This window comes from Primulina eburnea, chromosome 4 (genome assembly GCF_022965805.1).
Source record: "Primulina eburnea isolate SZY01 chromosome 4, ASM2296580v1, whole genome shotgun sequence".
In the NCBI taxonomy this organism is placed as follows: domain Eukaryota; kingdom Viridiplantae; phylum Streptophyta; class Magnoliopsida; order Lamiales; family Gesneriaceae; genus Primulina; species Primulina eburnea.
Window position 1 is genome coordinate 41,276,666 of NC_133104.1, and position 26,674 is coordinate 41,303,339.

General features: G+C 33.3%; 4 protein-coding genes and 1 non-coding gene across 6 annotated transcripts; 2 read left to right on the top strand and 3 right to left on the bottom strand.

Annotated features, from left to right (window-relative positions):
* Positions 1–962: 962 nt before the first annotated feature.
* LOC140831303 (small nucleolar RNA snoR109) lies at positions 963–1,051 on the bottom strand. The gene has a single exon (XR_012117871.1). It is a non-coding gene; the product is annotated as a small nucleolar RNA snoR109 (small nucleolar RNA).
* Positions 1,052–2,413: 1,362 nt separating this feature from the next.
* LOC140829018 (uncharacterized) lies at positions 2,414–5,348 on the top strand. The gene is made up of 3 exons (XM_073191959.1): positions 2,414–2,833; positions 4,348–4,500; positions 4,972–5,348. The coding sequence occupies exons 1-3, from the start codon at positions 2,501–2,503 to the stop codon at positions 5,038–5,040; spliced, it is 555 nt and encodes a 184-aa protein (XP_073048060.1). The 5' UTR covers positions 2,414–2,500; the 3' UTR covers positions 5,041–5,348.
* Positions 5,349–6,511: 1,163 nt separating this feature from the next.
* On the bottom strand, positions 6,512–8,806 carry LOC140829019 (mitochondrial pyruvate carrier 4). The gene is made up of 5 exons (XM_073191960.1): positions 8,646–8,806; positions 7,304–7,402; positions 7,114–7,166; positions 6,805–6,878; positions 6,512–6,728 (listed from the first exon to the last, which is right to left on the bottom strand). Exons 1-5 carry the CDS (start codon positions 8,698–8,700, stop codon positions 6,683–6,685), a joined length of 327 nt encoding a protein of 108 aa, XP_073048061.1. The 5' UTR covers positions 8,701–8,806; the 3' UTR covers positions 6,512–6,682.
* Positions 8,807–11,903: 3,097 nt separating this feature from the next.
* LOC140829020 (uncharacterized membrane protein At1g16860) lies at positions 11,904–17,028 on the top strand. The gene is made up of 4 exons (XM_073191961.1): positions 11,904–12,752; positions 15,163–15,318; positions 15,562–15,773; positions 16,469–17,028. The coding sequence occupies exons 1-4, from the start codon at positions 11,991–11,993 to the stop codon at positions 16,659–16,661; spliced, it is 1,323 nt and encodes a 440-aa protein (XP_073048062.1). The 5' UTR covers positions 11,904–11,990; the 3' UTR covers positions 16,662–17,028.
* Positions 17,029–17,543: 515 nt separating this feature from the next.
* Positions 17,544–20,144, bottom strand: LOC140829899 (uncharacterized). Of its 2 annotated transcripts, XR_012117574.1 has the most exons (5): positions 19,330–20,144; positions 18,774–19,223; positions 18,365–18,680; positions 17,894–18,291; positions 17,544–17,685 (listed from the first exon to the last, which is right to left on the bottom strand). XR_012117574.1 is itself a non-coding variant. In XM_073193184.1 (4 exons), the coding sequence occupies exons 1-4, from the start codon at positions 19,741–19,743 to the stop codon at positions 18,155–18,157; spliced, it is 1,317 nt and encodes a 438-aa protein (XP_073049285.1). In that variant the 5' UTR covers positions 19,744–20,144; the 3' UTR covers positions 17,560–18,154. The 2 variants fall into 2 exon arrangements, 1 of the variants encoding a protein (XP_073049285.1); XM_073193184.1 differs by having other exon boundaries at positions 17,560–18,291.
* Between the last annotated feature and the right edge of the window lie 6,530 nt (positions 20,145–26,674).

The window sequence follows — 26,674 nt, forward strand, 5'->3', positions numbered from 1 at the left end:
CGTACTCATTTATAAATAGACAAAAATTTGTGTGAGACAATCTCACGAGTCGTATTTTGTGATACAGATTTTTTATTTGAGTCATCTATGAAAAAATATTATTTTTTATGTTAAGAATATTACTTTTTGTTGTGAATATCGATAACATTGATCCGTCTCACGGATAAAAATTCGTGAAACTGTCTCACAACAAAAGACCTACTCTCATAAATAATGATTAACAACTATCGAAAGTTTTGATTTTCCAAGTATAATAAAGAGCAAGTTTTTTTTAAGACAGCGTCTCAAATTTTTATTGTAAGAAAAATCAATCATGCTCGTGTGTGTGTCTATATCTCTTACTATTTATTAAGGCTGAGTAGGTTAGAATAACTTCCTTGGTCTGTTTTTTAAAATACCTAAAATACCCTTCACCCCCACTCTCTACATTACTAATTATATATATTAATAAAGTGTTAAAAAATAAAAGTAAGTCACATGTAGTTTAGTGGATAAATCTTATGTTTTTTAATCATGAGGTTGTAGGTTCAATTTTTGCTTGGATCTTTTTTATTCTTTTTTAATTTATTTTTTAGTTCATATATCAAAATTATAATGTAGCCACTCATTATTTCTTATAAATATATTTTGATCCTCATTTAAATATAAATCAAATAAATTATAAAAACATATCGTACAAGCACGCAACGCGTGCGTCGTTGTACTAGTATATAATAAAAATATATATATAATAAAAAACAGTATTTTAAACCTATAAAAATAATATTTTTCTAAAATGAATTATTTTCGATAAAAAAAAAAGTATAATTTTTGCACACAATCTTATGTGGGTCGTAGGCTGATTTTAATCGAGAATTTACAATCTCACAAAGCTCAGCCCCCTTTTCTCCACTTTCCTACACGGCCAGCCATATCCACAAAAAGAAGACATCTTCAAAGAATGTAGAAACAAATAAAGGGGGGAATTTAAGAAGTTCGGTAAGCAGATTTGTCGACAAGAGAACAACAACCGGCCAGTAAACTTCTCCATTTTCAAATATGGCTACAGCCGCTTGCGGCATATCAAGATCAAAGGGTATATATATTTCTATTCACCCTTACTTGGAGTACATGTAGCCCCTTTCTTTTCTAAAAGAAATCCAAAAGATGAAAACATCAAAATACAAATTTGGGAGAGGAGATTTGGCGGCGAGAGGAAGGAACTCACTCTGGCGTGATGTTGTAGCCACGGAACCCTATCAATGTTATGTATAAATAGATCGTAGATATGGGCCTTATGAATGGGCTTTCATCGTGAGAGTGAACTACAGGCTTCTCTCGTAAAACGGATCGAATACACCAAATGACAAAAGCCCTTCCCACTCAAGACAACTGTAACAAATGAGATTCTCGATCAATTAGGTTCTTAATGAAACTTGGTTTAATTTACTTATCATGATTTCGAACTATTATTTAATAATAATTTTGCTAATTATATTATGACTTAATAAGTGGCATTTGAGTATAATATAGTTTATTTATAAACTTTATATGATAGGTGTAAACTCCTTTTAATATGATTATTAACATTAAACTTTTTGAAAAAACTAAAAGAGTTGGGTAAATAAGGGTTTGAAATTCACAAATCAAGTAGTTTGTTTTCTTTGATTTCAGTTGGAAAAATAAAAAAAATACTATTGATTTAAAAATATGTCTCTTGTGAGATGGTATCAAGAATATTTATATGTGAGACGGGTCAACTCTACCGATATTCACAATAAAAAGTAATACTCCTGTCTGGTAGGGATGATAAGGTGTGTTTATTTTTTTTAACCCAGCTTATCCCTTGTTTGGTACGCGTGATTATTTAACCAAATCAATAACTCCTATGAATGATTATGTTATATTAGGTGGGTTAAAATAATACCTCCTCACCCTCTAAGATTATTTATCCAACTTTTAATCCTTCCTATTTTTCCAATTTTACCTTCTCTTATATCCAAAATCACCACCACTTCCCGCCGCCGTCTCCGGCCGATCGCCGCCGACAGCCGCCGAGAACCAGCCGACGCCGGACCACCGACCGATAACTTCCGATCGGTCGGCAGTCGTCGACGTCGCTGACTGCTGGCTGCATCGACATTGCCGGAATGTCGCCGTCGCCGCCGTCGGAGTCGAAGAGGAAAAAAAAAAGAAATGGCAATTCTGTAATTTCATCAAAAAATTCAAAATTATCCTACACTTAAAAATCATATTAAACATAACATCATATATTATATTCCTACAACAATCATTTTATTTATCATTTACATTACTAATCATTAGTTTATTTTATCTTCAAATCAAATTGCAGCTATGAATTTAATGTTTTTTTTTTTTTTTAAACAATATGAATTTAAAGTTTTAAAAACGTCAAAAGATATGAAATTTTGAAAAAAAATCTATTCTTCTCTAAGGACTAAATTGCGCAACGATCTTTCCAAGTGAACCACCCAGCAATTCCGCACGTTTGATTTAAGCAATGGAGGGAGTTGGGGCCAGGCTTGGCCGATCCTCGACTCGATACGGTCCTACAACTGTATTTACCGGGCCGGTTCGCAGGTGGAAGAAGAAGTGGCTTCCCATTACTCCGTCAAACTCCAATCACCACAACGCGGCGGCGGCGGCGGGTAACAGAGCGGTTAACGGAAGCAACGCATCCCCCCACCTGTTGCTTTACCAGTGGACACCGATCAATCCTATCCAGAACAAGGATAGTGGCAATAATAACGGAAATGTGGACTCGAAGAATTCTAATAAAGACGAAGCCGACGCAGTGGAGGAGCAGCCCAAGAAAAAATTCAAGTATATACCGGTGAGTTTCTCTGATTTTCCTTGAGATTATTAGTGTTGGAATTGCGTGTTTACTGGTTTGCAAGCTGGTGGGTTGCGTGGATGGGTCATTTTGGAAGGATGGATTCAAGTGTAGGATTGTATTAGCTTGGGTTATTTGTGGCATTCATCATGAGAAATTGGATCTTCGGGTTCAGATGATGTGGGTTTCTTTTTCTGGAAACCGGGGATCAGTGATTCAGTGTTAACTGGATTTTCGAGGATTATATCCTAAACCTGGAGTGCTCTACTGTGGTCAAACTAGCCTTTGTATCATCAATATCAATATATATGTATAACTTCTATAAAAATTTGAGAACCCACGTGATAATCTTGTGTAGAATAGACTAAACCGATTTCCAAATTGCGGATGCCTGAGTTTGCGCGTAGAGAATGGGTATGGAAATTGCTAGTTTTTAGGCGACTTCCACGGGGAGGAGTCAGGGTGTGATATTTGCTTTTGCTCGGTTTTATATTGGAAATGTATTTGTTTTCGAGTGGATGTCATTGAAACTGTGGATACATAGTAAGGTTCAACTGTAGTGGTTAGACGGAAAGAGTTGCAATCATTATCAAGTTAAGGAAATCAAATCTGCTACACAATGTTCTTATAATTTTGCTGTTAGTGCCAAATGTCTTGCTTGTCAAACTGTTCAGAATCTTACCATTTCTCCTGGCTCACTCGTTCAGTTTCGTGGACAATGTCGGGGATGTTGGTCAACCTCATCTATCTCTTGTTCCACTCGCACGGTCCTAGATAAGTGATGACTTTTCTTGAAACAAATTAAAAAATATTTTATTAACATTTCTGTGAAATTACACGTGCATTGAAATGGAAATGAGTTTCGGAACTAACTATCTGAAATATAAAGTATGGATTGTTTATTGTTTGGGTTTTAAACTTCAAGCTTGAGACTTGAATTACTTTTAAAAGTTCAAAGCCCAAAATATATTTTATTTCAAGTAAATCTTGATTGATCCTGCATCTCTTTTAGTTAATTTTCTTTGAGCTTTAATTGATAATCCAAACTATAGCTTAAAGTGGTGTACCGCTTTCGAAAATTTTGATCTCATTTTAAGCGAAACCTGAAGAAACATTAAAGCAAAAACATGAAGCGCCAGTTCTTGGACAAACTGTATTCCTCTTAATTCATGGACACAAGCATTGTTGAAGGGCCATTAATGTGCCGATTCATGAATAAGGGTCATAGTTCATTATCATGTAAATATGTGGTCCATTCGTGAAATTAGACTAAGAGTCTATCTCTTGGTGTTTTATAAATTGTGTCCTTCTAATGTTGCATGATTGAATTGAATGAAACATGGAAATTAGGTTATTCCTGGAACTGATATGTCCTCGATGACAAAAAGAAGTCGGCTGTTTCAAGAACATACACTCATTGTGAAATGCTAGAATTGAAGTTCTTATTCTTTATGTGGTAGCGTCTCCTTGACAAGTAGTTAACATTTGTCTTCTGTTTCTGTAAAATTTGATAGATTATTGTTTTTGAAGAAGAGAAGAACGAGTCGTGCGAACTGGCTGAGGATGAAACTATGCCATTTGAAATTGACTCAGTCGAGGCAACCTCCAAGTGTGATGAGTACGATGAAAAGCCTGACATTAATGATGTGCCAATAGACGAAAACCAGGTGATTTTCTTACGAAAATTTTCTTTTCATCTATTTTCATAACTGGAGTTTGGATCCCAGGGTCGAACATTATTAGCCTTTGTACTTTTATCCTCAATGATGAGATTTTGAATTTCTGGCCGTTTTTAAACCTAGGATAATATACTCTTGGATTCAACCATCCGTGTCTTGTAACTTTCTGTTTGAGAAAATGATTACTTCTTTGGCACATTTCTTGCACCTCGCAATTTCAATTTCTTGTTCAATTTGCCAGTTCCATCTCCCAAATTTGGGATCTAGATTGCCCTCAAGTCACCTGTTGAGAGAGATTTTTTACTGTTTAATGTACACGGAGATTTACTCTGCCTTTTGTTGTATGTTACGGGGTATTTGTGTCATGTGTGTGTTATTATGTTTAACTATCTGAATAAGCAGCTGCCTGAGTTGGAACATATATTTTTCATAAACGTGTTTGAGTGTGCTCTTTTATAGGCTCTACAGAATACTTCTCTACAACGTCAAGATCTGAACGAAAGCACGTTGGACTTGAGTTTGGGGTAGAAAGGTCGGGACAATCAAATGAATTTGATCCAAAATCAAATCAAATTTAAGGGCCGTCAGTTGGAGTTGGGAGATATGGTTCCTACTTCCTCCAAGAAAATTATGGACATTAAAAAGAGCATTTTCCCATGGTTTATAGAGCCTTAGTTTGTTCAGAACAACAGATTCAAACAACGTTTGCATGTCTTTTTACTCTTTGCTTGAAGCCTTTTTTTTATATGGAAATTGAGATCATAGCCATTTGTATCGGAACCTCCCTGTGGAGATGTATTTTTTATGCATCTTATTATAAATTCTAAATTAACAGATCGCACTTGAGAGCTCCATTTTTATGCTGGATAGCTAATTCCAATGTTGTGTACAGTTTTGAGTCTTTGATTCTACCTATTTGGTCCATAAGTTCGTGCCATTGTCTCCACCTTGTAAAATTTCTTAGTTGACAAAATTTATCCATGTTGATTTCTTTCCTTATATTACAAGATTTTGATTTGAAATTCAAATCATAAATGTATTATTTTTGCATATTACCAACTACAATTTTTATGTTCTAAAAATTTTTCATAAATTTTTTATCATTTATAAATTAGATATTAAATATTATTCTAAAATTTAAGATTTTATATTTTAACCCAAGCTTTTTAAAGAGTATAAAAATATTCTTCAATTAATTTTACAAATACATAAATAATGTTGGGATGTACATAAAAAATTAATTTGAACTATACTCGTTTCCGTAAACATGCACTAAACTAAAATTAACTCATATATTGTTTGTTTTATATTCTGAAATTATTTATATACAAATTAATTATAAATTTGATACATAATATTTTATTTTAAAATAAAAACTTATTAGATATTTCTTTTTACGAGATATATATAGTAGCAAAATAAATTAAAATTTTAAGCCACAATAAAACTAATATGACATGGAATACCATATTCAAAACACAAAAATGTCTTTTAGACAAGTATTTATAAAACGTTTTTATAAAAATATTTTTACAAAAAAAATTAAAAATTGTTTCAAGAATAAAAAATGTTTAAACAACTATTCTATAAAAACGATTTTACAGTTGAATTTTTTTAAAAAAAAATTCTAAAAACATAAAAAAAAACCTCTATTAATTATTTGAAGAGCATACATTGAGAACAGACTTAAAAACTTTTTTAAAAATATTGTTCAAACACGAATTTAATTTTTTCATATATAAATAAACAACAAAAATATTTAAAAGAACTGATGTACGTACAGAGTCTAAGCTTTGATATTCTGAAGCAGATAGACGCAGGTGTCGGCTTTTGAAAAAGGGGCAGCCGTTTTCAAGTTAAGAAATTCTGATCTGGCTACAGTTACAATTTAATCTCTTCATACGTTGTGTCATGTAACTAAAGTAGAGAAATTTCTTCTAATTTCAGCTGAATTATCCACACCAAAAGAGTGAAAACATACTATTGAAAATCGTGGATCTGAACATAGACAAGAAGTTCATTAAATTTTCCAGGCTCATTTGTTCCAAGATCCATAATGCCTCGATTATTAAACATGTATGAAATGAGAAAATTAAGAACAAAAAAAATAAACAGCCCTGGAAATAGCTTGCAGAGGTACAAGAATCAGGTGAATCAACCATTTTCGTCATCATTCTTTGGCCACGGCTGCCTGCTCCTTGTTTGAATAATCGTGCCTGTAAACACAGGCCAACAAAAATGATCCAAAACAACACGAAGCTAATCATATGAAATCACATGAAACCAACTTACATTATCTTTCGTGAAAGCTGGTAAATGCCTGTGCCCGCCATCACAACGTTTACACTAAACAGATTCCAGTTCTTCTGCAGTCCAGATTTGAAATCTCTCATATGTCAGAACAAACAACTAAAGAATGCTCGGACATATAGCATGATACATAGTATAAATAAGCACTCGATCTCCGAATAAACAATGAAAACGGGATTATACTGTAAAATATGACAGACAGAGCGATGCATGATGGATCAAAAACAAAGGGGTAGGCATGAATAAAAGAGAGAAAGAGAGGAGGCATGTCATATCAAGAATTGGACTTACCGGGGTAATAACAGTGCTATAACGTGACCAGATAAGTCCAGTTGCTGTAACAGCTGCACAAAAGTCAAAACAAGAGTTAGCAACTTGGTTTGTTAAGAGCCTAAAATGAATAATATTAGAAGAGGCGGAACAAAGAATCTTAACTAGTACAGTGAGTAATGAATGCAAGACATGATTGATCATCACTCACCTATCTGCTGGGGATACGAAACCTTCTCCGGTGGTTTAGTAGAGTCAGCAAGATTGGCTATGCTAATGCCCCATTTGAAGGTTGGTGCCCAGAAATGAACTGCAACATATTACAATAAATCAAGTAAAGCCTAAACTAAATTGAATTTTGTAGATAATGAATAGCAAACAAAGTCAGTGAGCGGGAGATTGTCCAAATCCATATATACAAATTCCAATGATTTAATCCAGCCGATGTGGTACATCTAACACATAGCCCTCGTACACAAAAATAATCCACTAGACCGTGAAGTTTACAAAATAGTAGCGGATAGCTCATAGGACAGTTCAACACATAAACATGAATATGAGTTCTGACACCATGTTAAGTTTGTGACTTGCACCTAACTCCACCCCAAAAGAAAAGTTACATCAAGAGAGAAGATTGTTTGTATCCATACATACTACTATCAAATACTTAATTCAACCATCGTGGGACATTTAACTTACTTTAATGCATAGTTTAGTTCTGATAATGAGATGATGAAGGATATGTAATAATGGATGATAAATTCATGTATATGTATAAGATAATGATATAAAACTCTCTACTCTTCGTAGAATTTAAACCAAATGTGGATGAAACAAATATACTTAATCAATAAATGTCTTATCTACACACCTAAAGGTGGCTATTCATTGATTGGTCGAATACCAGCAAAAGGGATGTGAGGAAAGAATGAACCCGTTTACCATCTATGAAGAAGCAACTCCATCCCTTTAAAGTGAGTGGAGTTTATGTAGATAAGAAAAAACAGCAGTGATTTACCACATTTATACACTACAAATAAGACCGAAAGTACGATAAATTAAAAAAAAAAAAAAACTGGCACATCTGAAAAACTCCCACATGGTTTAACATACTGCGTGAGCAATGATTCTGGTTGAGAATTCGCTACCTTACACTTCCTCCCAAAACAGCATCGTCGTGCAAACAAATTACACTAAAATAAACAAGCCCAAGTAAAAAAAACATGGGAAAAAGGTTTCCGTCCAATCTCAATAAAACTGAGGATTGAAACAAGTCAACAGAGACAGTAAAGCCATTTACCAATAAAGAGACCAAAAGAAAAGATCGATTCTTTATTTTTTTTTAAAGGGTCAATTCTGTACAGTGATGAAAATATTTATGTTTCCAGTGATTTTACGATTGAAAAGGACCCATCTGAGGTATCAAACCTACCATGACACCAATTTCATCAAACCATTCAAATTTTGATATATATGAAATCTTGATACCTAGAGCATACAGAACAAATACGTGCAGCTAGGGGAAAGAGATAGCAGAAGATAAAGAATCTGACTCGTTTTAGGGCCAGCGGGGTGATTCCACAGGGCTTGGAACTTGGAGGCCGCCATTAAATCTAGCTTCGGTCTTCTGTGTATCGGTCCTTTTTGTTGAAGGAACGATGAGGAAAGAAGGCTGCTTTCCTGATCCACCAAATCTAATTTTATTTTATAATTAAATATTTTATAAGAAAATATTTCTGGCAAAAATATACACAATGTTTTTATATAAAACGAGGAAAAAATAAGCTAGATCTCTAATTTTAATCATCCAAAAAAATATTAATTGTTATTATAAATAAATTAATTCAGAAAAATCCGTGAGACTATGAGAACATGAAAATAAAATGTGGTCTAATTTATTTAAAATCATCATCAACTCAATTATCACTGAAGTGAATAATAATCTACATTTTTTATCTATTCAAAATTATAAAAATTAAAGTGTTATACTTTAAATAAAAATAATACGCTAAATATGGAGAAAATAACTGCATGTTTTATTTACTTTTGTTATGTTTTTATAATCGTATTAATGAAAAATAATTTATAGTGAATTTTGTATAAATTTACATAATATAATATGAAATAAATTAGAGTTACCATTAAATAAATAATGTGTATGATATATTATTTTAATATGTTTGATAATGAAAAATATATGATTCCAAAATACTGAGAGTTTTTGCCATGATTTATTTAGATTAACAGGAGTAGGGAAGGTAATGAAATGAGGTGAGACGGGATTTGAGTGGGTTGGTCATCAACACCTCATTCCTGAATTATATCTCTGGTTCTATCTATTTCTCCTGCAAATATATTTGAGTATGTCTCTTATGAGACGATCTCATAAATCTTTATATATATATATATATATATATATATATATATATATATATATATATATATGTAAGGTTCTAAAAAGCGTGAACCGCTCCGAAACGCGGATGTCGAGCTCCAAGTTTTTCAAGTTTAAGCGAGATTAGCATAGAATTAAGCTTGAAAAAACGTTTTTTTATCTTTAATGTAATTGTAATTATCTCAAACCAATAAATAGATAAAATAATACATAAATATGATAAATTTAAGTTTGATGTATTAATTCTCATATTTATAAAAGAGTGAGTTTCATGTGAGACCGTCACACGAATCTTAATCTGTGAGACGGGTCAATCCTACGGATATTCATAATTAAAAGTAATACTCTTAGCATAAAAAACAATACTTTTTCCAAATAAGAGATACGTCTCACAAATACGACCCGTGAGACCGTCTCACACAAGTTTTGCCTTTATAAAAACATAATAATCTCAAAATTACAATCTTTATTTGTTTTTGCAACTAGATCACATTAAAAAATGCTAAATATTTGTCAAATCATTATCAGACATGGTTAATCATAATTAAAATTAAAAATAGACATATAAATTATAAACCCAAATTATTATTTTAAAATAAAAATGCATACCTTCAAAATAATTTTTTTAAAAAAATAAATAAATGCTTTTAGTTGTGCTCAAATACACTTAATTAAACGCCTTAAGTACGTTTTATTCGATCAAACTACAGTTTAATTGTTTTTTCCGTTTTTCTCTGAAGCGATGCATTTTTGTAAAGCTTCAAGATTAAGCACGTATAAGCGAAGCTTGAGTGAGTTTTTTTAGAACACATGCTGTTTTATATAATATACTTTTAATTTTATAAATTAATTCGAGTCGACCGAAACTCGTAAAAAGATTTACCATGTTTTGATCGGCCATCGTTTTCAATTGGTCAATTTGAATGAATAATTCCATACTCGCACAAAATCAAAGTTTCATATCTCAAAGTTGAAATTTGAAATTTGAAGCCGTACGCTTGAATTTGAGACAACGGATCTTAATCTGTGAGACGGGTTCACTCATTAATATTACCAATAAAAAATAATACTTTTAGCATAAAAAAATAATAATTTTTCATGGATAACCCAAATAAGAAATCCGTCTCATGAATACGATCCGTGAGACCGTCTTACACAAGTTTTTACTCACTTGAAAATAAGGAATCTGCTAAAATAATCGACTACATGTACGATATTTAAATACTTATGGACAAGATAATATCAAATATGTGAAAGACATAAATAAAATATTTTGGTGCAAAAAATATATTAAAATAATTTATTTTTTGTAAGTAAAATGTTTGAAAAAAATAATAAACAAATTATAAAAACTTATAAAACTCACCGAATCGAACAACGAGAAGACATTTAAGACGGTGTGCGATCGGCAAAGAAATAGATCAATAATTTTAGGGCCTAATTGAATTCAAAGTTGGGCCTACCACACAGACAGCCCAACGTCGTTGTCAACATGTTCATACAAAAAAAACAAAAAAAACTCCAAGAGAATTCCAAAAAGAAAATTAATTTCAATAGGGGTGAAATCGTAAATCTACATCAGGATTAAGATTGCAATTAGATTTTAGAGTACAAAACAAGTTATTAATGATAGAGATGTTCAGGTTAGCACCATAACCACGTTTAGATATTGTATTTATTTAAATCTCTGTCTTAATAATCAATGCCTTATTTTAAAGAAAATTCAAAACAAACCATTCAGGTAATCTACTTTACAAATATTTTAATGAATCACATATATATGTTCCTTTAAATACTTGACATATTAAAGTATCAATTTAACAAGGTTTTATGGATTAATATAACAAGTATGACGTTTATTTAAGAGAAAATTTATTTCTCACGAGTTTCATATTCATGAAATCGTTTGATTTGATTTAATATTTACAATCAAAAATAATATTTTGATATAAAAATTCATATTTATTATGACAATCAAAATTTGTTTAAAGCTCAAAACGGTGATACTATAATTTATAGGAAAGTTTGTGTGAGACGGTCTCACATATTTGGGTTATCTATGAAAAATATTATTTTTTATACTAAGTGTATCAATTTTTATTATGAATATGAGGAAGGTTGATCCGTCTCACAAATTAAGATCCGTGATATCGCCTACCATGAGACCCACTTTAATTTATATTCGTGTCATTTCACACGCGAGCAAGAATCTGTTGGAACATTGAAATATGACTGAAAGAAGGAGATTAGATTGAGTATTATCACAGACTACCGAAATTAGGTCTATTTTTAAGAATCCTAACAGTAAACCAAACTGTTCCCCAAACACACAGACAAAGGGCATAGATGTCATTTGAACCCCAGCCCCCAGTCCCTTTCTTGTCATTTCACCCGCACCTCCATCACCTTCTCCCTCAAAAACACTTCACTCCCACTAAAAGCTTCTGTCTTGTTCCTGCGACCCACAAAGCTACCCAATTCATTCTCGCTGTAGAAGCTTCAAATGGGTACTCGAACCGGCTCTCACCAGTTAAGCAATGGCTTGTTTGTTTCGGGTCGGCCGGAGCAGCAGTCCAAGGAACGGCAGCCGACTATGGCTTCACGCGCCGTCCCATACACCGGTGGTGACGTGAAGAAATCCGGCGAGCTTGGTAAAATGTATGGCGTTGGAGATCACCCGCACACTCCGACGGGTCCGCCGAAGCTTCCGTCCCGTCCTCCGTCATCTTCTCAGCATAACAGTGGATCTGCCAGATCCGGGCCAAATTCCGGCCCCATGCCGCCGAAGCTGTCCAACTCCGGGCAGATGAATAAGAAGTCATCTTCCTCCTCATTCTCGGGTCCTCTGACGCCTATTCAGCCCACGGGCCTCATCACATCGGGCCCGTTGGGCTCTTCCAACTCCAATCGCCGCTCTGGCCAGCTCGACGCGCCTTCAGCACCGAGTTCGTTCAATAAAAACATGTACGGTTCCGCTGTTACTAGCTTGGGGGAGGAGGTGAAGCTAGGTTACAGGTTTTCGAGGGTTGTATTGTGGGTATCCTTGGTGGTGGTTGTTATGGGGCTGGTGGTTGGAGCTTTTCTCCTGGCGTCGGTGAAGAAGGCGGTGGTTTTGGTGGCTGTGATTGCCGCTTTAGTGGCTGCCTTGATTATTATAATTTGGAATTTCGCGTATAAAAAATATGGGGTTTTACAGTTTTTAAGGAAGTATCCTGATGCTGAGCTGAGGGGCGCCATCGATGGACAGTACGTCAAGGTCACTGGGGTAATTTTTTTACACCAAACTTTTACAGTTTTTGTGATATTTTCATGATTTTTTCTGGTATAAATTGTTTGTTATTATCTTTAAGCAGCTGAGATTAATGGATATTTTTTGAGATGTTTAAGTTGGTGCATAGTCTGAATCTAAATGCGGAAGGAACTTTATTTGTGGACCATTTTGAAATTTCTTGAAATCAGTTCTTTACATCATTTGTTCAACATCCTGGATGTTGTGTAATATTCAATTAGCGAGTATACTGGTCCATCCATATTAAATTGAATCATAATTCTATCTTGAAGTCATCCACTTCGATAAGTAAAAAACGTTCACTTTTCGGCCATACAAACAATGTATTATTCAGTTGAAAACTCGAAATGGTACAAGGACATGACTTCTTTTGTAGTAAAGGGGAGGAGAGTTATTACCTTTATAATGCTGATTTCAATATGATTCTATGTAACATGAAAGGAAGGGACAGCTTCTGATTTCTTTGAATTCTTGAAAATCTGGTTCGATCTTGTACTTGCTGCTAAGGTTATTGAAATCTTTATGCATTTTCGATTACCACTCTAGACCTGCAAATCAGAATTCATTTGTTTTGGTTCTAGTGGCCGATTGCATTAATAAATAAAATAGTAATATGCAAAAGCAATAGTCAATTTTTGTCGCATGATGACGATGAACAAATGGATTGATTAATGCGTATAATCATTTTGGTCGTTAGTTGTCTTCAACGTTATTTGAACACTTTCTCCACATGGCGAAATATTTTGGTGCCGAATATACTCATTAAGATTGTCTAGTTCATGTCACATACTTTCTTCCTGAATACCTTCACCATTCATTAGCATGTGATACCTCATTTTTCCTAATGATGTTAGTTTGACATGCATTGCATTAAATTCCAGGAGATCTCTCTAAGTCTTCTGTCTCATCAATGTTAAGTATGTGGAATTTTAAAAGATTGAAGTCTTTCCAATATTTGTAAAAGAAAGTCGATGCACGACAGAGGTATGCTGGATAATATCCTGGTGTAATTTGAATTTTTAATTTCCAAATCAATAAGTACAGCTATCTTTAAACTTTAGAGGAATGGAAACATATCAGCCCAAATACTGACTTATCCAATGTAGGTGGCATCGGTTTTTGTCGTCGGTGATTTAATGACACCTATTAATAATACTGCGTACACATTGTTGTGTGTGTCTATTTTATTTATATGACCTAAAAAATCGAAATACAAGATATTAGTTAAATAATGATAAAGCACGAAGAAGGAACAAAAGATCCACACTAAAGAGACCAGGAGTGATTACAGCAATGGGCTTTCTTGTAATATAATTACTAAATATACCCATGCCATCTGGCACTCCGCGCAGACAATTATGTGGTTGTTAATAAACTGGTAAATTTTAAAGTTGAAGAGTGCAAAGATCTTCTTGTGATCCAGTACCCGTTAGCCAGTATTTAGGTGTCCATCATCTACAGTAGCACGTTACCACCATTACCATAATTTTCCCATCCAGCCTTTCTCTTTTCTGATTCGTTGGCAGTTATTTTATTTTGAATCCTGTTACACGATTTCGAGTTCATTTTTCAGGTATCACTTAACATTAGGATCCTTGGTAACCAAGATTCAACCTTTTCTTTTCATTTGTCCGTTTTCTTTAATACTTCGTTTACTGGCAATTATTTATATTTTGAAGTGGGTCACATACATTGGGGTTCATGTTTTTGGACATCACTTGGATTATGATACACAGATACAGTAGTAACCAAGATTCAAAACTAATAAAATTCATAAAGGTTTGAAACAAATCAGCAAGAGAACATTCCTTGTGAGAAAAAGGTTACTTATAAGCAGTGTTCTAAAAAGCGGGCGGCGTTAAGTTTGCGGCCACCCACCACCTGGCGTCTAGGCTCATAGGCGGCCACATGGTCGGTTACTAGGCGATTTTTCTTTTTTACATAAATATTTAAATTTTTTTTGTTCATTTCCATATTTATCCAATAATTCAACAGTATCGGACTCAAATTCAATGACATATTATTCATCTTTATCTATTACAAATTGATTGAAAATATGCATAAGAATCTTTTTGTTTTAAAAATATAATTATTAAATTAGGCGACTAGACGGCTTAGGCGGTCTATTTTTTAACAGCGCCCCAGTTACATCGTCTTTCTAAAAATGGGGGCGAGGCGGTGTCTTTTAAAACACTGTATATAAGCAATTCTTCATACGGAAAACAATTACTGTTCTTTGGGATAGCACCAGTTTCAATTTGTGTTTTGGCTCTTCCAGTCATTATATGTTGTAGAAAAAGTTATTTTTTAGTTTGTCGCCTATAATTGCTTTTGCATTTTGTGTTACTCAACCCAACTAGGTGATTTTCCATGATTATACGCGCAGGTTGTAACTTGTGGTAGTGTACCTCTTGAAACTTCATTCCAGAAGATACCAAGATGTGTGTATGCTTCCTCGGAATTATATGAATACAGAGGCTGTGGTGCAAAACCGGGGAACCCTAAACAGCGTTTCTTCTCTTGGAGATGCAGTCATTCAGAGGTCAGATGTCAAGTTATATTATAAATTTAAAAGTAATACAGAGTGAAACTATGAATGATTGCATTTTCCATGACATGTCGACATTTTAACTTTTATTGGATATATTTAGAGTATACTTGTATATGGAGCTTTCTATAACAAAATAAATACTTGTATGTGGAATTTGAATGTGTGAGCTTTTGTATTGTTGACTACGAACAATCTTTCAGCTTTGTGATTCTGCGCGTTTTGTGCCAATCACAGAAATATGTGGCAGATTTTTATATATCAGACTTCCAATCAGGGTTAAGAGCTCTAGTAAAAGCAGGTTACGGTGCTAAGGTTGCGCCTTTTGTCAAACCAGCTACAGTCGTCGATGTAACCAAAGATAACAAAGATTTGTCTCCGAACTTTCTGCACTGGCTTTCTGACAGAGGTTTGTCAAGTGATGACCATGTACTGCGCCTTAAAGAAGGGTAATAAATTTTGTGTGCATGTTAGCATTTATATATATGCCGGAGCAGCACATTACATCTGATTTCTATTTCTGCTTCTATAACGTCCTCTCTATTCAATTTCCAGTTACCCTTTGATATTAGACATTTTACACTCCGAAGATACTAGTAAAATATTCTTCTTCTATGTATGGGCTGGAAACTGAAACCTAACTTGAATCAGCATATCCTTACCTGGAGATGATACTATATTTTGGTACTACTGAATACTGTAGTTTCATCCGAGTATTGTTAGAAATTACTTTTTCTCACATGTTCAAAACCATGAAAGGCGATGGATCTAATAATGATTTTAAATAGTAACGCACCGCTCACATTTTAAATGGAAATCGGGGATTATATGTCCAGTTTATTATAGAAGTGTGCATGTACAAGTCCATGTTTCCTACATTTGAGTAACCAAGGCCCAAAAGGTACAACCCTGGTCTAACTTGATTAATTATTTAAGGCGATGCTTAGGTAGCTTCAAAACTTGTGATCTCCTATTCTGACACGATGTTAAAAAAACTTTTTTCTCTAAGATTCAAGCTCATGAGAGATTACCAATCAGTACTTTTATATATGTTTAACAATTATTCAAAAGCACGTCTTAGAATCTTGAGTTCATAACCTTGTAAAACGTGTATCTAACATTGTCGTTTTAATTTTCTTTGCAGCTGTATCAAAGAAGGAAGTACTGTAAGTGTAATGGGGGTTGTTAGACGCCACGACAACGTGCTCATGATCGTTCCACCTACCGAGCCTATCTCAACAGGCTGCCGCTGGCTCTGTTTCCTTCTCCCAACCTACATCGAAGGCCTTGTATTAACATGCGAAGAAAGACAAAATGGCGAGGCGATCCCTGTATAGAAGCACCACTTCTTTACTCAATCTACACCCCGAGTGAATATTAGAATCACCTGGTGGTGGAAGGAAGAATCCCACCAACCGCTGTGTATTCCTTCCTGCATGAAGAAGAGCAAGTTCTTGTAAAAGTGTCCATGTACTATATATATATTATATATATATATATATATATATATATATATATATATATACGTACATTGTATCGTAGAGGTGTACTCGAGGAAACGAGTTCTTTCCTGAGCAGATAGGTAACTATGTATTATGCCAGTTTGGTTTCTGTAATTTATCTTTGTTTGTCAGTCATTGTACAGGAGTAGTTAAGGCTGTACTGGCCTTGTCCCTAATTATTTGCATGGTGTTATCTTTTAAATGAATCGTAAATAAAGTGAAAATTATATCAACAAACTGTTGCGTTACTAAATGTTTCTGGGAAAAGTAGAGGAAAATCTATTCGGTGGTTGGTCTATGGTGTACAAACGGTTGGGTTCTGTGGAAGGTGTACTGTTACTTGGGATGGGATGTGAACGAATTGAATTGAGTCGAAACTTAATAAAATTTAATATTTGAATTCGATTTGAAGTAAGTAAATCTGAGTTTAATTTGAAATCTGAAAATTTTAAATTTTATGGCTTGAATTCGATTCAAAATGTTGAAACGTATTCTTGAGCCATTCATACTACTTGAACGTTAACACTCGGGAACTAAAGGTCGAAAATATAAAATAACATTATATCCATAAAATATCAAGATTCGCGAACAGAAAAATAAGTGTTAAAAGATATTTGAACGTGTTAGATTTCGATAACTTTAAATACAAAAAAATATTTGTCTGAGTTCGTTTACAACCCTAGTGCCACCAACATTTCACAAACTTCTTGCTTGATCTCTTACTTGCAACAAATTGAGCTTGAGCTAGATTAATGGTAGATTTTGAGCTCGATTAGGTCCATATCCGGGTCATTGAATCTTGTAAGCACCAATCCAGCTAAAGTTTGACGTCAAATAGACTTGTGCCACAAGTATTTGTCTAAAGATTGAGGATACTTAAAGATCATTCGAATGACATTAAAAATGAAGAAGAATACAATAATTGGAGCACGTGTAATAGCTATACAATAAACGTAAAATGTACTCGCGTGTGATTTCATTGAAGTATTTGCTTGCAACACTAATCTTAGGATAAACAAATTTTAATCACATGCAAATGGTTTATTCAATGATTATTGTGGACTCACCAAGAACCAAATGAGTATTTCTTCTTCAAAACAAGCCGCAACATTTCTGCACATTCCAAAACTGGTGTAGAATCGTCTCCTATGATTATGTATAGAGACTTAATTTGAAAGATATCTTGAAACCAAATCCCAGATTTTTCAAGACATAAAAAAATCATCATCATCTCTCTGTATAACACTAATCACACCTAAAATGTGAAAACTATACATATTTGATGCTTACAACACAAAACATTCTCTTATGTTAATTATACAACACACTCAAGAAATCCCGATCGTCTTGTTCAATATCCACAATGTAAGAGAAAGCTGGATCGCGAATATCGTGTGTAACAACGTCCTGTCTAGCATAAAGCCGCACAAGGTAATTCCAGCTGTGTTGTGCTTGAAATATGTCACTGAAACACAAATAGCCCGTTAGACATACGTTCTCTTTGAATGCTGACTTCAACAAGTTTAGCAGTTACTTACCTAGTGCTTGCCTTTTCTGGTAAGATACAGTGTGTGCAAAAATAGGCACCAAGTTTGTGTTGTCCAACACGCTATCTCCATCTCCTACTTCATTATCGGAATCCGGCCAGTTGGCAGTAGTGATCGGATAGTGTGCCACTTCAGCTGAAACAATCTGAGTCGTTGGGATGTCATCAGTTAGAGCATCTAACGGGTCGATTGTGGCACAGACATGCCATTTAGCCGCCAGAGATGTAACCGCCTGTGCTCTATGTGTTATCTTTGCTGCACTTCGCAAGCAGATCAGAAGCCCCGTTACCAGAGTTAAGGAACACAACTGTATGACAGAAACAGAACAAGTCGAGAACTTTATTAAATTTTTCTTGAATGTCACGTGAAATAGATTAAACAGGTGGCGATGAGGGATTACCGTGAGTTCTCCAGCTGTTAGGATGTTGACTCTGGAGCTCGGTTCAGTTGTAACGAGCAAGGAAACAAACTGGCTTATTGTTACTAAGATTAATGTCGACAAAATGAAGACTCTAAACCGATGGCTTATGATCCGAAGATTTCTTCTGATCCTAAGATGTTCGATCAAGATTGAAACAACATCAGATTCGTGTTCAAAGACTTTAGCAAAGTCCTCTAACCTTAGTATTTGAAGGTAACACGTAAGGCGGAAGAGTACACAGACGAGGAAACATATCAAGGTACGATAGAGCCACGAGCACAGCAGTAGCATGCATCCGATGATTTTGAACGGAATCGTGTTGCATGGGTAGGGGATTTTGTTTCCTCCGGAGGCGAACCACCATATCTGGTACATGCAGTTGGCAAGGAAACAGGGGAGAACAAACGCTGAAAGCAGCTTCATTGATCTCTGTGTCAACAAGTAGACTTAGAATTGGAGAACGATCTTCATCTAGCTACCACGAATCATGTTTTTATTCAAGACTAGACTATACAATGAAAATGCAGAAACGTACTCGAAGCTGCAGCGCATATCCCTGTCGAACCTTCTCGCTTTCATCACGCAGTTTATCGAGAAACAGAAACCTCCGAAGCCCATATTTACGCCCGAAAGAAGTTAGACAGATGAAAGAAAGTGCAGCAAATAGCGAAAGTGAAGACTGAACGATTACATTATAAGGCCTCTGGTGGATCACATCACAGTCCGGACAAAAAAATATAAAGTGGGAGACAATTGGAACAGCAATATTTAGTATAAAAAATATGGACCAAGAAATCCCAGTTCTCCACATACTAGAATAATCAAGAAAAACCCATTTCAGGATAGAGCTCAGGTAACTCGTTAACTCCAAGTTGTATTCGTGGAATGAATGACTCGGTGAAATCGACTTGTTTCCTTCAAATAAAGCCTCTTGGGCAGATTCTTCCATTTGAGTACGTACTGTTGTCTTTTTATTAAAAAAAAAAAATTGTTCTGCAAATGCTGGTTTAGGATTATATTGGAAATATTATGGGGGCAGATTTTTACTGATGAACCGTGAACGATTACTTAAGCTTTGTGAAATTTTGAGTATTTTAATCGTGAAGGGTTGACGGTGATTACTTGTGGCTTGTGAGTGGGAGCAAAATAGTTGGTTCGCAGGTGGCAAATCATTTTTTGATAAAGATCCTACATTAACTTTTTATATTGTTCAAATACATCTAAAACAAATATCAACTTACATTTCATTTCAAAAATCGGACCTTTAAGAAAAGAAAACTAGTGAGCCCTTTCTCCTGAAGTCATGGAGATGGAAAAAGGCCAACAAGCCCACGGATTGCATGGAGACATGCAGATAGCCACCGGTCAACGTGTAACCTGCTGGAAAGTTACCATCAATGCAATCTCCTTCACGAGATATGAAAATATGGTGTGTGTGTGTGTCGGATGGCAAGCGCGACGGGATGAGGGCGGGTTTCTCACAATCTCACCCCATTCCATGCCGTCCTAATCTCTATTTTCAGGGTTCGAGTAATTTTCGAATCGGGATAAAATCTCCGTCCTCGTCTTCTTTTCAAAAATAATAACAAGGCAGGCCGGTTTGAAGAAACTGAATCTATTATTACTATCGTTATTATTAATATTATTATTATCGAGACGAGTTTGAAGATATCTACAGTTTCTTGCACTCGCTCTGTTCCGGGATTTCCCTGCAGAGGGAGGCCCGGGGGAAAATTGCCATGTGTGCTTGAGATTTAACCAGTTTTCCGCTCATACTCAAAGAAAAATCATATTTTTGTAACGGTCCCATTAGTTTGTGGATAAACAGAAATAGACCCTTGTGTGTCCCAGCACCATGAGAATCTCAGGTCCCCCCTCGGAATTTTCTTTTAACTTATGTTGTTTCGAATTTGTCGAAGAAGTGTAGGCCCACTAATACTTCGAAAAACCCGTCTCCCTCTAGTTGAGTGCCATTTAAAAGCTAAGCCCATACCGAATTGGCCCACATTGGATAGAGATATATCATCCTCCAACGTGCGCCTAATAAATTGCAACAGACCCAAGCATGGTACGCTAACGTGATCTAATCCAAATTATAATATATTTGATGAATTGATTTAAAAATATTTTAAATCATACAATCACGTTTAAGCCTTTCTAAAAACATGCATTTGCTACGCACATCACAGACTTTTTACGAAATATTCTTTTGATGTTCCACGAGATATTTACAAACGAACATTCTACGAAAATACTACGTATTTTCAATATAGGAGACTTAAATTTTCTTTTCAAGTAAATATGAAGATAATATAATTAGCTCAACCATTTGTTTATTTTATCAGTGTAAAATAAATGTAGCTACAGCTAGGTATGAAAAAAAAGACAAAAACTTGTGTGAGACGGTCTCACGGGTCATATTTGTGAGACAGATCTCTTATTTGGGTCATCCATGAAAAAGTATTACTTTTTATGCTAAGAGTATTACTTTTTATTGTGAATATGGGTAGAGTTGACCCGTCTCACGGATTAAGATCCGTGAGACGATCTCACCTGAGACATCCTCGAAAAAAAATGCGCACATCAACTTCCCATCTATTCAAAATTAACATGAACTTAAACTTATTAGTTATTACTAATGACTGTTTGAATCTTTTTCAAAATGAATCAGATGATCATGTTTCAACTTTTGTGTGTAGCTCATAAATCATTTATGTTAGATTATATTTTTGTTAGATTGTATTTTTGTTGTCTTAAATTTTGTGATTTATTTTGTCAAAAAAAAAATTAAGAATATTGATTTGAGATATTAAAGATATGGAGATAAATGGAAAAAAAAATGAATATGTTTTGCGATTTGTTGAAGATATGACGAAGATGTCGAACAATATTACCTTAAATATATGAAAAGATGCGAGTTTGGAAAGATATATTTTATCTTGAAAAATATGATGTAAAATCTAGAAAGATTAAGTATATGTTGGATATGATAAAATGATCTATATATTGGATATTCACGTTCATTTTGAAGATTATAGAGCATGGCCATATGTGGACTGTGGTTGTCGGAGACCGATTTGATTTTTATTATCAAATCTTTCATAGTTGATTATTGCTTTTATGCACTGCATTCATTTATACATCATTCGGGAGAAGAAGACGAGTTATCGAAAGAGAGCAATATATCTTGCATATAACATGTATTAAGTTGTGAAAGCATCAGTTGGTCGCATGACTTGGAATTAAGAAGAAAACTCCTACTGCTCGTTGTGTTTTGTGACATTGTTGCAACAAGGTTATGTCAAAATCGTTGTATTCATGCTGATTTCAAGATTTTTAATTGCTGGTGATATACACGCATTCAAAGTCTCGTGATTCATTTATACAGAGAGAAATATGACGTTTTCGAAAGAGGAAATAAACAGTTTCGAATGGAATTTGAGTTGACGGATCTTGAAGATGATCCATTCTGGAGTCTATTAAATATATTTATCATAAACGAGACCCAAGAAAGAGAGGGTTTTTTTAAAGTGTTAAAGTCCTTGAGTGTGACTTTTGAATTTTAATACATTTACTTGATATATGTGCATGATATGTAGATATAAGCACGTTGGATTGAATTACGTTAAAATTGCATGTGTCTTTTATTTGTTTTCAGTTTTAATTTTTTATTAATTTTGCTAATTATGAAAACCAAACAAAATACGAAAAAATCGGATCAATAATATCTACATCTTCCAAGCACAAATAAGCACGTATTTACCTTTCAAGCCTTATATTTGACACTTTTTTTTTTTGAAAAAAAAATCATGTTTTGGGATTGAAAGCTAAACACGCGCGGCCATACAAAAACAAAAATAAAAAAAATATATCTATATTTATACTATTTTAATAAAGTTGAGGATAGTAACTACTCAGAAAGGACATCAATTTTTTTTTTCAGTTTTACTCTTATATGATACTAATATTATAGTTTTTTTGTTTTTGTTTTTAAAAATCAGCACACACTTTTATTTATATATTTTTTTTCGATAATTCAAATATCAATTTAGTCCTTTCATAATCTGTCAAATTTCATTTTAGTTCATCGATAATGATAAAAAAAATGTACACATCGTGTGTGCAGATTAACTAGTTTTTATTAAAAATAAGCAAAAAATAATATATAGATACCAGTCCTATTTTTCTTTTAAACATAAATTTTATTTTATTTTATTTTAATTTTTTAAAATATAATAATTATCTGCATGAAATTTTAATAGAGGAGATTAGATGACCATAATAAAATTCATAAAATTTTCGACAATTTTATTAAATATTTTCACGATTGTTTAACAAAAAAATCAATTATCCGACAGATTTTATCAATATATTAAATGCTAAATACACATCTACAGAATACCCGGGTTTTTATTAAAATTAATTTAAATTTAAAATTTTTTTTCAAAACTAATTGAAAAAAAAAAACCATTTCAAAACTACTGCAATCCGCGCTTACGGAGCGCGGACGCTGCACACGTGGATCAGCGTCCGCGCTCCATGATAATATTAGCGACGGAAAATATATATAAACCGCGCTATATTGCGACGGTTTTTACAACCGTCGCTAATAGTTGTGACGGTTTATAAACGCCGCTGTAATGGAATCCGCGACGGTTTAAACAACCGCCGCTAAGTTAGCGACGGTTAAAACCGTCGCTAAATGCATCCCAAACCGTCGCTAAATGCACATAATTTTAAAAGAGAATTTGCACGGTGCGAAAAGCTATTTTTGTCGCAGTGAAGACAGAGGAAAAAAAAGACAAGAAATTGGGGTGTTCATCGGTCGGTTTTTTTTTTATTTCGGTTTTAAAAATATATGATCCGATATCCGAATCATTTTTCTTCATATCGGTTCGGTTTTCTACCAAAACAGTTCGATTAGTTGGGTCGGTTAATTCGATTTTGATATAATTATTTAAATTAATAATAAATATATTGTAAAATATAATATGTTAACTTTCTACATGTTTTCTTAGTAAAATCTTTAAATATAAGGTCTAAATTAATTAAAACTAGTTTTAATTATAATTGGATCGTCGATCGGGATTATAATGAGATTATAATTAAAACTAGTCTTAATTAGTTTAGACCTTATATTTAAAGATTTTACTAAGAAAACATGTAGAAAGTTAACATATTATATTTTAAAATATATTTATATTATTAATTTAAATAATTATATCAAAATCGAATTAACCGACCCAACTAACCGAACCGTTTTGATAGAAAACCGAACTGATATGAAGAAAAATGATTCGGATATCGGATCATATATTTTTAAGACAGAAATAAAAAAAAACGACCGATGAACACCCCTATTTCTTGATGAATTTCTTGTCTTTTTTTTCTTCTGTCTTCACTGCGACAAAAATAGCTTTTCGCACCGTGCAAATTCTCTTTTAAAATTATGTGCATTTAGCGACGGTTTCTGATGCATTTAAACCGTCGCTAACTTAGCGACAGTTTTTAAGCCGTCGCGGATTCCATTGCAGCAGCGGTTTATAAACTGTCGGAACTATTAGCGACGATTTAGCGACGGTTGTAAAAACCATCGCTCAATTGCGACGGTTTATATATATTTTCCGTCGCTAATATTATCTGCTGCTGACATAGACCATCGTCCGTGCTTACAGAACGCGGACGCTGATCCACGTGTGCAGCGTCCGCGCTCCGTAAGCGCGGATTGCAGTAGTTTTGAAATGATTTTTTTTTTTCAATTATTTTTGAAAAAAAATTTTAAATTTAAATTAATTTTAATAAAAACCCTAGAATACCCACACCACCAAATAAACATCAAAATAAATGAGAAAATTGAAATTGGTAGATGCATACAGTCACGTTATTGCAATATTGTACTATCTTAAATATATACTATATATAAATAAATCAGGTCACTATTGAATTTCATAATCTTTTATTTTATGCGAGCATCCAATAAACCAAATATAAATATAATAATATATAGGCAATTATTATATTAAAAAAATTCAATTTTCATTTCATAATTTATATTTTATTTTATGATACGTAGCAGCCACTTATGGTGCATAGTAATGTGGTTACCAACTAGCCACGATTGCTCCAACTCACCTGATCTCCTTAATTACTTAGCGTCATATCTTTTTAATCAATATCACGTCCAATAAATGAATATCATTTAATCGATGATTATATAAATATTATATATATATATATATATATATATATATATTCAACATATCAAAACTATATATTACTTGATTTACATTACAATTGAAGCAAAAGTGATCTCACATGTCGTATTTTCTGAGACGGATATCTTATTTGGGTTATCCATAAAAAAATATTATTTTTTATACTAAGAGTACTGTTTTTTTGTGAATATCGGTAAGATTGACCATCTGACAAGAGATATATATACTCTTACATTGAATAACGAATAATCAGAATATCGATGGATTTAAATACATATATAATTTAATCACTGAAGTTTATATTATGCACAATTAATGATGTTATTATAATATCATGTGTTTAAACAATTGATATGTGGTTAATTATAAATTACATTTTAAAACATGATATAGATGAAATTAATGGAATAAAATACATCTTCCAAGTCTTCGTCCGCGACCGCGACACCTTAAACATTAATGAGTGGTGACTAGGAATGGAGCAAATTGCATGTAAGGAATTAAAATAAGATATAATTAGAGGTGTGGAATTTGACTCGTGCCATATCTGAACTTGGTTATCATCTACCAACATTAAAATAAATATTCACGACATGTCATTGTGACAATTTTTATTTTTTTTTCAAAATATTTTTGTGTGGTTGATTTTTTATTTGACTTAACTCGTAAAAAATATTAATTTTTATATCAAAATTATTAATTTTCTTGGTAAATATAGATCAGATTTAAACAAGAGTATGTCTCTTGTGAGACAATCTCACGAATCTTTATCTGTGAGACGGGTAAACCTTACCGATATTCAAAATAAAAAGTAATACTCTTAACATAAAAAGTGATACTTTTTCATGGATGACCCAAATAAGAGATCTGTCTCACAAAATACAATCCGTGAAACTGTCTCACACAAGTTTTTGTCTTTATTATTTATATATATTACAAAACTTGTGGAGAAGTTTTCATATTCCAAATTTTCTCCATGGAAATTTGATTTAGAATATTCTTTTTTATTCGATTTATTTTATTATTTTACATATATTATTATTTAAAGATTTCTAATTATTAAAATAATAATATATTATTATATAAATAATATTTATAATTTTTAATATTAATATTTATAATTAAAAAAATAGAGCTCAGTGCCAAATGGGCAGCAGAGCGAAAATAGCAGTTCCGTTGGAGAATAACCATTGCACCAAAATGGCATATAGTTTTTTTTACCAATATTATCTTACCTGATAGACTGTTTTATGCCATTAATATAATACAGTCTCATAAATATTTATTCACAAGACAGATCAATACCGTCCATATTTTCAAAGAAAATAATATTTTTTTATAGATGACACAAATAAATAAAATATGAATTTAATATTTATTTTAAAAATAAAATTAATCGAAATTTATAGATTTCATATTCATCTTTCAAAATACATCCAAAATGATTTGTTACCGACATTTGTCACATTAAATTTATTTTATATCAGTGCACATAGTGAAGGGCATGTTTCAAACATTAGTTCGTTGGATCATATTATTTGTAACGAGAGGTTATTTTCAATGTAATAGAGTGAGTCGAGCTTGAGATATTTTAATTAAGACTATATATATATATATTATATATAGAAAAGGTAATAATATTAATATTATTGACTCAGAGGTCAG